Genomic DNA, 18,332 nt, shown 5'->3' with positions numbered 1-18,332 from the left:
GAGAGCCAGTTTCATCATGGTGCCTCATTATGTACCTGTTATTCATGCATGTGATATTTCATATGTCACACATTTACATGTACATGTTTTTATAGTTTTGCTGACCTAAGTATTGCGTGGTCTGCCACCTAATGTACCTTGTGTAAAATCTTTTGTACATCTAGCTGTAAATAACCAATCTATTATCTTATTCATCTTTTGTGCTCAAACCCAGTTGTCTTTTTCAGAGGGGACTGTAATATTTGTGTTCATAAAATGATTATTGTCCCATGTTACCTTGCCCTTGCACAGCCAAATCATGACCTCAGGCTGCATGAAGACATCCATCTAAAGGAAACCACAGGAATCTTTCCTAAACTATGAGGTGATGATGGATATGTTTATATTTTACCTCAGTAGAGAAATAGAGTATTCGCAACATAGCCAGCAGCAGACTGGCACCCAGAAGGAAAAATGGGACCTCAGCAACTGTTACCCAGTGATCTGGAAAGCCATAGCATGAAAAGTATGGATCCCCTTAGGACAAATGATGACAAAGAAATAAAATTAATGACAACATATATTAACATTCTCATTTTCACAGAATGTTGCTTCATTATCACAGTAACACAATTGACCAGATAGTGTATGATAAGACAATTATATGGAAAATAATGAAATTAAATCTGTTTAATAGCTTGCCTCCTTCTGAAACACATTAGCTATGTTTATATTGAAATATTTGTAATGTGTTTAGTTGGCAAGGACTGTTTATTCATTATTCCCACGAGTTCTGTGCCAACAGGCGGATGCTGCTAGTGCAGTCAAAATGCTGTTTAAATAGGAAAAATATTTTTGCATTCAATTCAACCTTATCACAAACATGAGGGTGATACTGTAGGCATGGTTTTGCTGTTAGTTCCAAAGAAACAAAAGAGAAAGCACTTCTTTTTTTCCCCTTTAATTTTCCAGTGACATTCAATATCATATTAATAAGAAGTCCAATATAGAAGTAGTGAGAGCTGAGTTATAGAACTCTTGGCAAGTTAGTGATCTATGAGCTGACAAATGCAACAGCAGTGATGATGAGAGAAAGATAGACAGAATAAAATGCCAAGGCACTGCTGCATTTTTCTCTTAACTTGGTAATGCAAAAACACTAAATCTCACTTAAACCACAATCAGCAGGGAATCAACTGATTTTATGGGTAATGCAGGAAACAATACTTCCAGTGAAAATAGACCAAAAAATGTCAATGAGGGTTAGATGAGAAAAAAAAAATGCTGGTCAATGATTTTTTTATTGATTGTTGAAAATGTCTTTGGAACTGGGGCAATGTACAAGGTGCTCCTCAGTACTGTATATGGAGCTTTGAACAGACCAGGATGCCCCCTTGAGTTGGACCGATAAGGTAGGTGCCAGACAGCCATCGCACCATTTAACGCCGTACGCAGAATATTCAGGGCCGCCTTTGAGTGAATTACTCTGTACAATACTGGGCAAAAGTCTGGATCCACCTCTCATTTCTTCATATTTTACTTCGAAAGAGCCAGATTGTCTTCGTTTTCAGTCCAGTCCCAGTACCTGAGCAGTTTCAGAGTAATGTTTTTTGTTTGTTAAGCCACTAAGTGACCTATGCGTCATTCAAGTGTAAAAAGCATCTAACTTAAGGCATGAACCAGTAAGAAACAGGTGCAGATGATGACAGATGATCAGTCGTCAATCAGACCAGTGATGAGTACTGTATACTGGTAATGCTGAATAATGAATGGTTGGAACAGACAAGAGGGGCAATGAGGTTGCTGCTGAGGTTGTTACATAAAAATCTAAATTTTAAGCACTGCAGACTGTCATAGTAAAACATTTGTTCTCAGCCTTTTTGTTTTAATCTACATACAGTAATTTAATGTGATGAATTGAAAGGTGGCTCAAGAATTATTGTACATTTGATATAGAATTTTTTTTATTATTATTATAGTTTTATTACCATACCACTTATCTTATTCAAAGCATGCCTTTACAGTACACTTTACTGTGCTAGTGAAAAACTACATAAATAAATACATTAAAAAAATCCCTTGTGCCCTTGTTTAAAGTTACAGTCTGGTGATCACTCTCTGGCACTTTACTAGAGACAGGCTTTTTACAGCATCCTTTGGGAGAATAGTGGATGCATTTCAGAAACACGGTTGGTACTCAGTATTTATGCCTCTGTGTAACTGAGCTTTAGCAAATGGATAAGAAGATAAACATATTTTGCCCACCTATCTATGTCTATATCTGTACTTTTATCTTTATGGAATCCTGTTTCTGTCCTTGGGTGTGCACACTAATATGGTAGTAGTACAACAGGCTTGTGACTCAGTTCTTGTTGCAAAACTCATGGTACTTGTCGTAGCTGATTCACCCTGCTGATTTGCTCACTAATAGCGAGTTATTAGCAGAAATTGGTCACTGTTGCTTCTATTTGTCCAAAATGCTAATGTAGTTAACATTAAATGGATGCTAGCAGGGTATTAAGGCAAGACATTAGTATGCCTATTAATAGAGAATGAATAGTAGCAGGGCATAAGGCAAAACATTAGAACACCCATGCTAACTTCATGTCCTGCTAGGCGATGTTAACTGTTAGCACGTCATACGTAGGCTAAATGTATCATGTTAGGGTTAAATGTTTAAAACACAGACTCTAATATCTGATTTACTCAAAGACAGCAAAGGTGTTTGAGTCCTAACCAGAGTGTTGTAGAATATTGATGGTGCCATCAGCATCCACATACATTAGTTCATGTTGGGGGGGTGGGCACACAAAGAAAGCTGCAAAGAAGTACTGTTGTTATGATGTGGACCTATTGCCAGCTAGAGACTAACTATGGTCCTGAAGAATAAGTTTTTTCATGACAGCGCTTAAATTGTTTGACATTTGATAAGTTATACATACATTATTGAAGATTGCATCCTTGCAAACTTTTTTATGCCATTACAAAGTTTAATTTTTTTAGGTTAAAAAACCTTTTGAAACTAAAAATTGTTTAAAGGGAACAGTACACACAATGATTTAACTTAAACAGCTGGAGAATTTTTTTTTAGCTGTAACAGCATACCAGGACTTTAAGCATATACATAGTTTCAAATAAGCATATTTATTAAATTAGTTGCGTAGTTTATTTGCCTGCAAAACTGTTAACTTAAAAATGGGAAATTTTAATGGTGTAACATTGAATATTTTTGAATAATAACAATAAGTATTATTATTAATAGGGTGGCACAGTGGCGTAGTGATTAGCGCTGTCACCTCACACCTTTAAAATCGAGGGGTGGATTCCTGCCAGTATAGAAGTATAGAAGATGAATGAATTATTATTAGCTAATATTTTCTCTCTCAGACTCAGATATTTGAATGGAAATAGTAGAAAATTAGTAGGGCATTTTAACTTTAAATATATAATTTGGGTTGATTTAGCTCCATGAAGTGGTGCTTGTCTCTTTCTCTGATTTGGTGCTGAATGGAGGTCACTATTCCCTCTCTGCTTGACCCACATGGAAATAGAAATGACCTTTTAAAAGTTCCTCAACAGAAGCATGTTTTCATGTGACCCATTTATTTTGCTTTCTTCAAAAGCTCTGTCTAAAAGATACCTGCACCAATTATGTGCAATGTTCTGTCTGTACTTGTATGTGTTTTTTGGGGGGTTGCCCCTTGTAATGATAAGGTTATAACCACCTTTATTCTTCTAAAACAAATATAGACTGATTACATGGCGATGGATATGTACAGGTAAGGGGTTTACACAAAAATGCTTTATGGTATGATAATGATTAAAATTAAAAAAACAGAATATTACAGCTTTTAACATCAAAACAAAGTCATCAGATACAGTAGGACCTTATCATTCTGAGGTTTTAATACATGTCTGGCAGCTTTTAATCAGAATCTTCATTTCAAAGGATTGGACCCAATTTTAAGAGACCACTCTGGCAACATGCCTAATCATTATTTCTCCAAATGATTACAGGCAGCTGCAGTTATCTACCGTGCTCTCCTGCTAATCCCCCATCCTGCTTTTAGCCATGACACACACCAACATGCTGTGCATCAGAGGTCAAACAGCCTCCAGGCAGAGCAGCTCTCCGATTATCAGTTTTCCATACGCGGTGCAGGGTGCAGTAACCCCGTCATAATGATAAATATTGTGTTCGTGTTGTGTGAAGGCAGGTCATGATTATAACAATCAGTATTTTTCTGTTTCCCTGTGAGAGCTGAACTGAGCTGGTTTGATAATAGAGCACTGTGACTGATGTGTTTGTAGATGCATGAACCTGAAGGGGCGGGTGGCGTGGGGTGTTCACGGCGTACAGCTGCACTTCCATCCATCTGCCTACATTTGGAACATTTACACCCACACATGTCTCTCACACTCCCTCTCACACTCTCTCTCTCTCTCTCTCTCTCTCTCTCTCTTAGTAATATTCCTTAATTCACATTTAATCATTTGCTCCCCAGTGTAACGAGACTGAGGGATGATCACACACCCTGGTTTTTGCACCCTGTCCAACCCTTGCAGGTCATTTCTATCCAGTGCATGTTAAACAAAAACTGTTAGAATCCTTCAGCTCAGCAGAGTTTCCCCACATTGTTATCCTTTTGACAAATGGACAGCTAAGTTTGGCAGAAATCCCAGCTGACAAATTAAATGAAGACTGCAAAGTGAGCTGTTATTCTCACCCTGACCGGAGGGACTCACCCACCGAGGACACAGCCTCATTCTTATTTTAACCGCCTTCATTACTATTCCTTCTCCCTTCATCTCCTTCCGTCTCCATCATTCCCTCATCACTGCCTATCTTTACCAACTCCTCCTCCTCTCCTACCCTCCCATATGAGCCGTCTGTGAAATAAATGCCTCAGTGATTTAGGTCGGGGCTTGACCCGTACTGGCTTCATTAATAGCTGTACCTGCTGGCAGTGTAAAGACTGGAACAGCACAGTGATCCTGGGCCGCTTTAACATCATACACTGTCAGGAAGAAAAAGGTTCTCTAGTGGTGTATATGCGTCTCTAATAGTGGCCACAAAGTCAGGCTGCATCACATAATCACATCATTGATTATTTTCCTATTACAGCATGCTCTATCAGGTTTTATCATAGCAGTGCCTTGAAAATGTAATGCTGTCGTTAAGTGCAGCACTGTGCAAAAGTCTTAAGCCACCCCTCATTTCTTTATATTAAATTAAATTCAATTATGTAAATTCAATTAAATTAATGGGAGCAAATGTTTTACTGTAAAAAGCTTCAGAGTGCCTAAAGATACAAGTTAAAACTTGGTTGTTTACAAACCAACATAATTTCCCCTCTCATATGTTCCAACCACTCAGCATTCAGCATCAGCACCAGTACACTAATCACTGGCCTAATCATCTGTCATCATCTGCACCTGTTTCTCACTGGTTCATACCTCAAGTTAGATGTTTTTCATGCTTGAAAGACTCATAGTTCATTGTGTGGCTTAACAAACAAAAATCATTTCTATGAAACTGCTTAGATACAGTACCAGGCCTGAAAAAGAGAGGCAAAGGAAGCGTGGAGAATGATTCCTCAAGTCTACAGTAAAAAAAATTACAAGAATGTCTTGCTCTTTTGAAGCAAAACGTGAAGAAAGGCTCAAGAATTCGCACAATACGTACTGTAAGGTCTTCTGATTTCTCTTTTCCTACATTTTCCTTCCTGAGTGTGAGTTTCATCTTATTATTTTCAGGAATTTCTGAAAGCCAGTGGCACCATGTTCTTAGTTCTTAAAGTCACTTTGGTTTTGCCGTTTAACATTATATGAACATTTTATGTGTATATAATTTTTCCTAAAGCTCTTCTGTTTAGTAAAGTTGTACCTTTTACTATGAGTTCTTTAATCTTCTTTAAGTTCCCAGTTCATGAGGAATAGAAAGGACCTTTTCTACCAATGCAGTAACAAGCGTGTTACCCCAAAAGATGTCATGACTGTGTTGTTAAATGTGCATTACTGCAGCATATTCTGCCACACCTAAGAAGAGCAGGACAGGCAGACTGCCCATTGCTTTAGCAAACACTGCTGTTTGATGCGCAAGGGATGTCAACAGGGGATTTGCAGGGAGGAGAGGCTTCTTTAGCTTCTGAGGGATCAAATACCCTGTAATACTGTAATATTGGATGTCAGCTTAGGGAGTGTGTGTGTATGAGTATGTATGAGTGCATAAATGTGTGGGTGCATGTTTCCATGTTTCTTATCTATTTATTCCCACCAGGATAGTAATATCTGACAGTTTTAAACATGCAGGGAAATTTAAATTGTCCCCATGAGGACAACTGTTTTTTGGAGACAGTTGTCTTTTTAAAAAAGTTTTTACTTAGGGTTAGGTTTATTTTTATGAATTAAATAATATTCTTATATTTTATTGAATGTCATAGTATGTCCCCACAGGGAACTGAAAATTTTACCAATTTTACCAATAAATGTATGAGAATAAACAAACAAATAAATTAATTAATAAGCCTAAAACAATAAAATAAAAAAAACATTAATTAGCTGCAAATGTGAACGTCCTCACATGGATAGTAAGACAAACGTGTGTGTCCATGCATGGGTACAGCCTGCAGGCTAGTTGGAGGGCGAATAACAGATAGACAAACATTGAATGAAGAAAAAGAAAGATATGAAAGATCAACAGCATTTGATTTAAAGAGAGTTAATATTCAAAGTAGCGGTTATTAAAGAGAAAGCCAGAGGAAATGAAAAAAAAAAAAAACTAAACATAAAACAGCCCAAGGACAAACAATGAAATAGAGGTTAGAGGAAAAAATGAGACACAGAGGGACCAAAAAGTCAGGGATCGAATTGCTTGTCTAATTTCTTATGTTTCCCTAAAATTGATGAGGGATGGAAAAAAAAATCAATTCTGTCTTCTTTTTCCTGCCTTTTTATAGTTGCTGCAATAAGATCCTCTCTCTGTGGGAAACGTTTTTATCCCAAGCGTTTCTGTACCCTTGTCCTAATACTCTGATTTGTTGGTCTACAGTGGCACTCTCAGACTCAGGCTCAGCACGTAGACTGGCATCTTGTTTTTCTTCCAAGCAGGCAGGGCTCTTGATTCATCTATCCATCTGTCCATCCATGTAGCACATCACACAGAATCGATATTGTCTGAACTGCTGAAAAGATTTGATCAATAACCAAGCTTTTTCCTTACACTGCTGTACTTGACAGACAAGGGTTTTTGTTTAGGGCAACAAACACAGAAGCAGAAATGAGCCGAATCCAAAATGGATCCTCGCGCGTTCCCTGCATGTAGTGCACTATGTACTGTAGAAGAGTCTCTGGGTAATAATAATAGTAGTAGCACTAATTACAGCATACTACAGCAGGGTATGACACCAGACAGAATGCAGTGTAAATTACTAAAAGTCAAGTATAGTAAAATAAATGTTTGTGTGATATATATATATATATATATATATATATATATATATATATATATATGTGTGTGTGTGTGTGTGTGTCAAACGTATGTAGAATTCAAGATGACGGAAAAAGGCCAATTGAATAGCATGTCTCAAATACGCATCGTTTTACATCATCTTTAAGATTTCAGATTTCATGTTATTTTGTTGACAGAATTGGTGAGTCATGTTTATTCATTTTTAAATATTTACAGGGGCCAGATGCTCTGCATTAAGTAAGTAATAGAACACATGCTGTGCTGTTCTATGAAAATAATCCATGCTAGGGTAATGTGATGCAGCCTGATGGGAAGTCCATAATGTTTCATTTCACTTATACCACAGTGCCATTCATTTAAAATGTATACATGATCGACATGTCCTGCTTTTACCAGTCTAAAATTATATTTCATTTTAAGAAACGTCTGCATGGGAAGTGAATTCCTATTGTTGCTTAGACTATAACAGCTGACCTTGTGCAAACTCCCCAGAGTTTGCGGAGCGCAGTGTGTGATACTGGAGACAACTTCTATAAATCACTGATACAAAATCTACCACGTTATCGATTCAACATTTTTCTCTATGAAACTTGATTCTTTTTCATTATTAGCCTTAGATTATGTTTGATTGATCAGCCAGTTACGGGAATCACGTGTTTGTTAGCTTAATCAGCCATGAACGATGATTGACCCATACCTCACAGATATAAAATATTATGTTCTGCTCATGCACACACTTCTGTGTGTGAATATGCAACAGTTTAAAAAGATGCAACTGAGATTTTTATGTTTCATGTTTCATTTTTTTTGTAGTCACCTGGCGAAAGTCCTGTAACTTTGTGCAGTTTAGGAGAAATGTAAAAGTTAATTAACAATTTTTTTTTTTATTATAAGCATAACATTATTTTTTTTTCTATTATTATTTAAAAAAAAGTAAAAAAAAATGTTTGGCTTTGTCTGCTTCAGTTCTTATGGACAAAAAGAAGAATATCAGCCAAATGGCTATCGACAGGTCATACAAATAATTGGAAATCTGTATCAGCCTTGACAATTGGAATCTCTAACTGTTACCATAGAAACAATTCATATATGTTACAGCTCGAACATACATGTTGCTCTCTCTCCTGTTGCTCTTTTCCTGTATTCAGGGTCACAGAGGCCTGGAGCATATTCCGGGAGACTTATGGCATGAGGCGGGGTACACCCTGCACAGGGTGCCAATCCATCGCAGGGCACACACACACATACACACACTATGGGCAATTAGCCTAATCCATAGGTCTTTGGACTGTGGGAGGAAACCAGAGTACCAGGAGGAAACCACACACACGTTAGATGGAATATAATAACACACATTCAGATTTGAGAACTGATTTCGCTTATTGTTAACTTAACTAAGAACATTTTATTTAGTAACTCCTTTGAAATAATTCAGGGAAAATAAACAGGGATATTACTGTATATTGTTTCAAGGTTGAGGAATTTAGCTTTCGACCTGTTAGGATTCTTTTATGAATTTTAAACTGGGTGTATGCAGTCAGGTGGTAACCATTCTTAATCAATTTAAACTAAAAGCTTACATAGGGTAAAAAATTTTATCTCTTGTTATATTCAACTAAACACAATGTTTTTCTCTGTTTTTCTGTTTGTCTGGTTCAATTCTTTTCAGCTCCATGAAGCTGTCAGCTTGAACTTCACTTTGTCCTTTGTAAACGTTGACACCCCTTCAGCTGCCTGTCGAATCCAATCTGTCCACAGCGTCGTTACAATAGTACTGTATATACCCCCCTATACACCCTTACACAGCTGGATTAGCAGCCCTGTTACAGCTGTGCCTGAGATACGGTAGGATCGAAAAGAAAGCTTGTCCTGGGTGATGAACAGGCTCGACATTTGCTCAGTGCACGTGGAAGACTTTGGTTGGAGGCAAGATTGCTTGTTACGCCTGTTGCCTGGTACGGAAAATTGAAGGTTGGATATATTTAAGAAGAAAGCCAGACCCAAAGAGTAGATTTGAATTGAATTTCCACTCCTGCATGCTCACTGATATTTTCTTAGAAGGTTTCATGAGATGAGCTTTTTATAACATGGGTTACAAGTAAACAGTGATATCTGTTTGGAATTTTGTTGATGATTTTACAACAGAGAGAGCATTCGAGAGGGAAGAAAACATCCTGCTTTCTCTTTTGTGACTGGCTGTATTTCAGGCATGATTTGGAATTGCATAAAAGCACCTCTTCTAAAGGCATTAAGCAATAAATATGACTTGGGCTGATAACACTTGGATGAGACCTGGGGATATGAGTGATAACATTAAGGCAGTGTGGAGTGCTGCACTTCAGAGTGTGTTAGGCAGATCTCCTGTGCTGTGCGATTGAAAAACATGTTATGCAACCTCATTTGAAAAAGCTTTTGTATTTTATTTAAAGACAATTTCAAACGGAAACTTTTTTTTTTTTTTGCTATTTGCAAAAAGAAGAATGTAAAAAGAGTAAAATCATTGATCTAGGTGATTAAAGCAGGAGCGAGCTCTCCAACATAAGCACTAGGCCTGACTCCAGAGTAAGCTGCCTCTGCTTTCTGTTTGTTGTTAGTGATGTCGTGTTTTCCCACATTCCCTCCGTCTTGCAGCTTTGCTCCTTAAATCTAAATCTATCACCAAAGTCAAGAGTTCTAAAGGACTTAATAATGACAGCAAACATGACGTCTACTAAATCTGCATTTATGGGAAATCCAATATTCTGCTCAACAAACGGGGGTCAAAGATCTGAGATAGAAAGCACGAGTTAATAACAAGCTTCTGTGGTTTATGAGAGTCGTTGCGTAAGAGCTGGAAATCCTCAGAGCATAGTGGACTGAGAGAGCTTTTTATAAGTCTCTCTAGAGGCCACGAGGAGGGGAACTGATATAGGACAAGCTATAATTATAATCATAATCATAGTCATATAAAAATGATCATATTAAAAATAAAGGCAATGGATTAGAAAAGTATGGAGTCTTTGGATCATTATCATAGGAAAATCATTACCAGTAGGGTGGTGTGATGTGTGGCCCAACATGAAGCAGAGATACTGTTACCATATTGAGGTTGCTTAGTTTCCAAAAACTGGAAGTGGATTCGGAGTGAGCGTTACTATTAAAACAATAATAAATAAAATATCTATCTACTATATCTATCTGTGTATCTATTTATCGATCTGTCTGTTTGTCTGTTCGTGACTTTCATTGAATCCACAACTATTATCAAAGGATTCAATTAATTAAGCATCTTCTGACTAATCAGATTAGCAGTTTTAAGCACTCAGCAGCGTTAATGCTATCTTTATCCTTGTCAAGTTACTTGGGAATTGCACATCAACTTCTACTGCATTAGCCAACTACAGGGGACACAAGGAAGAATCACTTTTTAGCTCTTTATTTAACAGCTTGGCAGACTAGACAACAGTTGTTCAGTTTGGCTCAAAGTGGATGCAACTTGTGGTCGATAACCGTAAATGAAAAAAAGAACAAAGGAAGAGATACACAACTACTTTTGAGGAAATGTAAACAAATGTGACCAAATGCAACAACAAAATACAGTTTAAACGAGCTTAACACATACCATTGCCTCTCTTTACATTTCTCCTCTTATTCGAGCATGACATGTCTTATTCAAGCATGTCTTTTTCATGAACTGTTTAAGCAAACATGCGATACAGGCCATTATGTGTGTTTCTTGTGAATAGATGGAAACTGCACCTACAACAATTATAGCATAACACAAGTTACCGTTTCTCTTTTGTATTGTGCAGTATAGTAATTAAATAACGGATCCAAGTGATAATCAGTCCTTCATACAATTATCATATACAGTAATTACCATCAGTGTCTCTGAGACGACCGGCAGCTGAAGCACTTCTCAAGAGTTACTCCCTTCAGTTTCCTGACTTTTCTACACGCAGTATTTACTGTATACAATAAACCTCTTTTGGCTTCACACCTTCCACTTAAACTACTGGTTCTTCAAACTGTCTCACCATCCTCGTGACATCCCAAGCACTTTTTACACGTGCCCAGTTCTTTTACAATGGATTTCTTCTCTGCTAGTTTTAGTTCTTTAAACTTTTTGCAGAAGAAAATTTTGTCTCTATGCTTCTCTGCTCCACACATGACTCAACCACTTTCTGTAGAAACGTTCTTTGTCATTCTTGTAAATGTATACCTCTCCGATTTTTTGGGGGGCTTTTCTGCCTTCTTCGAGATTTTGAGCTGTTCAAGCTTTTCAAAAATTCTCTTTTTTCTTTAGGAACTTTAATAGTGCATCGAAGTGGTTCTCTCGTGTGATGCCATTTGCAGGATCCATTATGTACTGTATACCAACCATTGTCCTTTTATTAACTCCGGTAACTTGCTCTCAATGAACTTTGTTACGAGTGGGTTCTTGATTGTGTTGATATTTCCAAGGTCTGTGAGATCCGCCAGGGCTTTTTCTACCACTTGGATTAACTCTAAAGTCCTTCTTGGCTGATTCCCTCTCACAGCAGGAATCCCTTCTAGCTCCTCAACAATTTTCATGGCAATTGTGGTTTTGTTTCCATAACGGCTCTCCAGCACCATGAAGATGTCAGCAGCAGTGTTGTAATAGAATAGCCTGAACTCTTTAGCAATCTTGTCATCTGTGCTGTCTACCAGCTAAATCTTTTTAACCTCATGGGACCCTGTGGGTTCCCCTTGTCTCTGGAGGTATTCCCAGTCTCTTTTCCAGCGGTAGAAGTCCCTGTTATTACCAGTAAACTTGGGTAAGCTTACTACTGGCGTCATCAGTGCTGCAGATGCTGTCACATCCAACTTATTTTCCATATCAGTTTTGCTGCTTATGCATTATTAGCAACCCTTTCGGCCCATGCAAATTCAACTTTTCTTGCTTCAAACTTATTGCTAAACTTTTTCACTTCCGTCTATGACCCACTAACTCTGCTCTCTCAGCTGTTGGAGTCCATCTTTCCCAGTTTACCAGAGACCCAATTGCCTCTTTCACCAGTCTGACTGAGAGTTCTAGTTGCACTCCATAGTCAACGTCATCGACAGGAAGGGTAACAGCCCGTTCATAGGCTGAGACAGTGGATGATACCTCAGCTTGTCCATATCTTTGCCAGAGATAATTTTGTACTCATTAACTCGAACCTTGCATTGCATTCTTCCTCAATTCTCTCAAGTCCAGCTTCTTGCTGCGCTGAAAGTTATACCTCTGCACCATCTTCTTGTTGAGCTTTGAGCTCTGCCAGTAACCCAGCCTTGTAATCATCATTAATTTTAAAAACCTTCCTTGCTTCAAAGAAGAGTTTTTTAAATTTAAGTTCTGATTCCAACAATTTATGTGCTTCTCTGCAGAGCAAGTTGGCTTGCTTGATGAAGCAACTTTTTGCAGAAGTTCTCTTCTTTTTCAGTTGATCGACCGATGTTTCCTAAAGTTTCCTCTGCCATTTTGCTTGGAAGTTAACCTCTTAACTTGTGTCAGGAGCACTTTGTCTCTGGACTTTACTGAGCTGTTGATCTTTGTCCACACTGCTTCAAGTGGTTATCGACTTTCGAGTTATCTGGTAATTTGCACATCAACTTCTGCTTCTAACTCGAAAAAAAACATTAGCCAACTACAGGGGACACAGGGGACATTCCAGAATCACTATTTAGCTCTTGTACTTGACAGCTTGGCAGGTTAGACAACAATCATTCAATAGACTATAGTAATTAAATAACACTGATCCAAGTGATAATCAATCCTTCATATAATTATCATATAATTAAAGAGTGGTATTATCATACCATCAGTCTCCCTGAGATGATCGGCAGCCGATGCACTTCCTCGTCTCACTTGTTGGAGGGGGGGTAGTGACAGTGAGTTGGCGATTCACTTTGTCACAGGAGGTGCTTTTGCGTCAAATCTGTACTGTTACCTCACTAGGTATTATGAGTTGAGGCATACTGTGATGTCATACTCTGACTAATTCGGAGTCGTCCCTCGCCCAATGACCTCAGCTCCGCCATTCCACTTATTTTAGCTTCACAATCCTGTTTTTAGCTAATCATCAGGGCTGCGTTTAAAAACCTCCATTTCGCCAATGCATTATGATGGAAGTATCTAGATGTTTATTTGTGAATAACTCCTCCTTTCACATCTAGCGTTTCTTTCTCATGGCTTTCCTCCTGGCACGTCTGGATACAGAGGCAGCGTGGGCGACTGTGTTATTAATTACTGCAGATTCTTGGCTCTTCAGTTGCAACTGTGTTCTCAAACATGCCATGAAAAACATTTAACTCAAGCAGCTTTTCTTCCATCTTGCCTTTTATTTTGATGATTTAAAAAAAAATCTTTACAAAAAAAAAAAGATACGGGGATGTTTTTGAGTTAGTAAAAAGAAGATTATTACTTTATTAAGGGAAAGACACAGAGCATAAAAGCATATACACACTCACACTATTAAACTCTGCTCCATAATTATTGGCGTCCGTATGAAGAATGAGCGAAATGTTTAAATGGGCTTAGGGTTATTAAATCAACATTACAATAATAGGGTTAATAGGGTTATTAAATCAACATTACAAATTTTCTTCTATTAAAAGTGTATTATAAGAACATTATTTCTTCAGTAATAGACTTTTTCTCAAAAACATGTGAGAAAATATTGACAGTTTGAAATTACTTGAATTTATTGATTGTTTATCAATTTCTTTTATTAAATTGCCCAATCTCTAGAAACTCTAGAAGCTGCGTCCTTTGATTAAATAAGGTTGCACACGTATAAAATCTCCTTATCACTATGGGGAGAGTCAAAACAAAACAAAAAATGAGAGCGATGAGAAAGATAATTCATAACTTAATTAGTGTGTATTAAAATAAAGGACCATGTTCAATTTTTTTTGGTAATTTGCCAGAAATAGGAAAAAAAAAACTCAACCACATATAAAAAAGGTTGGCAGAAGAAACAAAGAACAGTCCCAAAAAAAAAAAAAAAATCACAATTTCAGATTTGTACAGTAATTATCATTTCTGGTGCTGTCATGTTCCAAATCCAGCTATTAATTCAATTCCATTTCAATTCTGTTTTATTTGCATATTCGGCTTAATAGATCAGTAGATGATGCCACGAAGCAGCTTCATGGAAATCTGGATGTAGCTTAAGATTCTTGATGAGCAAAGCAGACAAGAGAGTGGCACAGGAAAAAAAAACATTAAATGACACAGCTGTAATCACAAGCTCTTTGGGAGAGTTATGGTCAAAAAGCACTTCCTGAGAGCATCTGATAAAATGCTGCTGAGAGTCAAGTAACATTACATCTACTATTGGTTCCTTTATCTTCAGTAACTGTTTTATCCTGGTCCGGATGGTGGTAGATCTAGAGCCTACCCAAGTAACACGGCACATCAGAACAATTTACACCATATGGCGTGCCGGTCCATTGAAGGGCACTGTGCACACATGCATTCACTCCTCTCGGCAATTAAGCACGGCCAATTCATCTACTAACATATTTCGGGAGGTATAAGAAAAGGAAGACCCAGGGGAAACCCACATGGACATGGAGAAAAATTTCTCTCCCCACTCAGACAGTAATCTTGAGCTCAAGATTGAACCAGAGCTGTGAGGTGGCAGCAATAGCGCTTAAACTCAAATTGTTAATATAAAATATAATTTTAAAAAATTGCTAAAATAAGGCGGCTCGGTGGTGTAGCACCGTGGCCTCACACCTCCAAGGTTGAGGGGTCTGTTCTCACCTTCTGATCTGTTTGCGTGAAGTTTGCATGTTTTCCTTGTGCTTGGGTTTCCTCCGGGTACCCCGGTCTTCTCCCACAATTTAAAAACATGCAGATTAAGCTGATTTCAAAATTGCCGTAGTTGGTGAATGAGTGTGCAGGCGTGTGTGCTTGTTTAGCTTGCGATGGATTGGATTGCCTCGAGCACAGGGTCCCCTGGGAATAGGCTCCAGGCTGTACAGGATAAGTGGTATAGAGGATGAGTGAGTAGGAGAGTAATTTTCATAAAGCATGCCTGATATCAGTACAGAACTTCAAGATCCGTGGGGTTGTTCCAGGATTGTATCTGCATTGTTGCACTTTGATGCAAACAAAGTTGTGTGACATCAATTATGTTTAAAATCCCTTTATGGCAGCTCCAGGTGTCTGTTCCTGGGACTCAAGCAGTAATGAGGCCTCGTTTCTGACCACAGGTCTGGTCATCTCTGCTTATTAATCATCTTGCTTTGTGCCCTAATTGGTGTGTTTCTTTCGTTAGCAGGTCTGACCCTGGGGTTGTGCACACACACAGACTCGTCACCATGGGAAAGCAGAACAGCAAACTCAGGCCAGAGATGCTGCAGGACCTGAGGGAGAACACTGAGTTTTCAGACCATGAGCTACAGGAGTGGTACAAGGTGAGATAAAGCAGCTTTGTATTACATCAAGTACTTATTTTATTCATTGAAAATAGTGAGACATTTCTAGTTTTTCAGCAGCCAAAGGCTTAGCACGATTTTGGTACGTGATGGTACTTATGCACTGCATGAGTTACTAGATTACAGCAACAAAGAGGCACTTACTGTATTCCCTTAGATTTAGCACTTTAAGTGTATATGTTGTGTTGTATAGTGGTCTTAGAAATTCATCTCCAGTAAAAGGCTCTGTACCTCAGTGTCAGGTGCTCATATGATGACCTTGACGTGGGGCCTTTGTAAATACACCGATAATGTACAGTATATGAACGAGATCAACAACAAGCGTTGAAATGTAAGCTGCAATGACTCAGATGCTACTGTACCTAATGGGCTGAAAAAGGCTTAAACACATTTTAATTCACAGCCTCCTCACTCAAGGGGTTGATACAGACGTAAAAGCGTATACAAATAATCTGTCTTAATACAGTTCATAAATCCTGTATTATAGATGATGATTGAGGAGCATTGAGTAAGAGTGTGGCCATAGTGCTTCAAATCTAAACCAAATGAACACTGGGATGATTTGTTTACTTGTGGCGCTCCTACTCATGACACTCAAAGAATCCACAGTGGCAAATTGAGTTTATGCACATAATTATGTTATGGATTCGCTAAAAAAGTATTACTTTATAAGTAATCAGATCATCCAGTTGACATTTTCTGATCTTTAAAGCCCTGTAGCTTTGAAATTCAAGCATTTTTCCCCCTGTCCTTACTGTATATTACTTCTCATTGCTCCGTAAATTTATGGGGGAAAAAAGATTCCTTGCAGGGCCTAATGCATTACTTGTTCTATATCATTTCATCCACCCATTTCTAGCTGACATGTTAGATGATGTGTTTTCAATCATTCAGCTCCGGCATAACTAAGTTTCTTATTAAGATGCCTGAAACCATAGGTATATTTTATCACCTCTGGAAGGAGAAACATAGTAAATTGAAGTACCTCCTGCCTGATAAAAGGAAGTCTGCTTTGATTTTTAGATTATTTTTTTTATTTTATTTTTAAGCTTTAATAGAAACCTTTTCATAAGACATTGTGATAAGCTTTTCACCTGCCGTGTGGAAGGCCCCGGTTACAGTCCCAAACTTAGCCACCAGATGCTTCGCACCTTTAGTACTGGTGTTACGCCTGGAGAAAAATGGGAGGGTTGCATGAGAAAGGGCATCCAGCATAAAACCTATCCCAATTCATAATTCATAATTATGTTTACCAAATACCATGCTTCAATGTTCAGTGATGACTTCAACAAGCCCCCTTAGACTTTCAATTATTGAGTTTTAAGGTTTTTGCACTACAAGTAAACATGTAGAACACTTTGTTCATGGTATTCACACATACTGTAGGTGAAGAAGATTAGATTGGGGGAAAAACATGGATCAAAAGTAAAAATTTTCTTTTTATTTTTAGGGCTTCCTTAAAGACTGCCCAAGTGGCCATCTAAACGTGGAGGAGTTCAAAAAGATATATGCCAACTTCTTTCCATACGGTGATGCCTCCAAGTTCGCAGAACACGTTTTTCGCACATTCGACACCAACAATGATGGCACAATCGACTTCCGGGAGTTCATCATCGCTCTGAGCGTGACCTCACGGGGAAAGCTGGATCAGAAGCTGAAATGGGCCTTCAGCATGTACGACCTGGATGGCAACGGGTACATCAGTCGTGAGGAAATGCTCGAGATTGTGCAGGTCAGAAAGCATGTTAAGAGAATTGATGCAAACATTTGTTAATTCATACCACTTTTATCTAGTCAGGGCCCCTGATGAGGGACACAGAAGTGCCATACACGCACTCAAACCAGAGAACCGAGAGAAAATAGACACAGATAATGTGAGAACATACAGAAATCCACACACAAAATCATCTGGCAACTCCAGAATGGTGTTTAGCAAATGAGAAATACACTGAAGTAAGAGAAAAATGATCAGAATTTACCATATTAGTTATTGTTATTTTTGGAGTTTTATTGCTTGTCTTAGCTTTCAGACTTTCTCAGCACTGTTTACTTTTTAAAATGAGATACTTCGATAAAAAAAAAAATTATATTAGCTAATAAATAAATAAATGAATAAATGAGTCAGGTTCCAGTTCCAGTTTGCTTTTTTGTGCTGGTGTTCTGCTGGATGTTTGATGTTTGATCTGCACATGCTGAATATGCAAGCTGTTCTGTTGTGATAAATGGGCTTGTGTCAATTTTAGAAAATGTTGTTAATATTAATGCAGTGTTCGCTTCAGTTTATCATATGTTACCATCTTTGGCTACACTCCTGAGGGGTAATCAGGAATGGGAAGGGATGAGGGGAAGTATTTAAAATTTTATTTAACATTGGATATTGTAAAAAAAATAAAAATAAAAAAAAGTGGCTTTAAAGAGATAAAAAATCTTGATATATATAAAAAATATTAAG

General features: G+C 38.0%; 1 protein-coding gene across 2 annotated transcripts in view; it reads left to right on the top strand.

Annotated features, from left to right (window-relative positions):
• The window catches only part of hpca (hippocalcin), a 40,828-nt gene that overhangs the window by 13,945 nt on the left and 8,551 nt on the right, over window positions 1-18,332 (top strand). Inside the window, exons 2-3 of one of the 2 annotated variants that reach the window (XM_053492404.1) lie at window positions 15,724-15,859; window positions 17,331-17,612. In XM_053492404.1, the coding sequence (XP_053348379.1) occupies window positions 15,764-15,859; window positions 17,331-17,612 (378 nt within the window). In that variant the 5' untranslated portion in view covers window positions 15,724-15,763. Of the gene's footprint in view, window positions 1-15,720; window positions 15,860-17,330; window positions 17,613-18,332 lie in introns of both variants that reach the window. The other variant, XM_053492405.1, reaches the window with a different exon arrangement.

This window comes from Clarias gariepinus, chromosome 3, assembly GCF_024256425.1.
Source record: "Clarias gariepinus isolate MV-2021 ecotype Netherlands chromosome 3, CGAR_prim_01v2, whole genome shotgun sequence".
In the NCBI taxonomy this organism is placed as follows: domain Eukaryota; kingdom Metazoa; phylum Chordata; class Actinopteri; order Siluriformes; family Clariidae; genus Clarias; species Clarias gariepinus.
The sequence above is the reverse complement of the archived record's forward strand: the minus strand, read 5'-3'. Positions and strand labels throughout refer to the sequence as shown.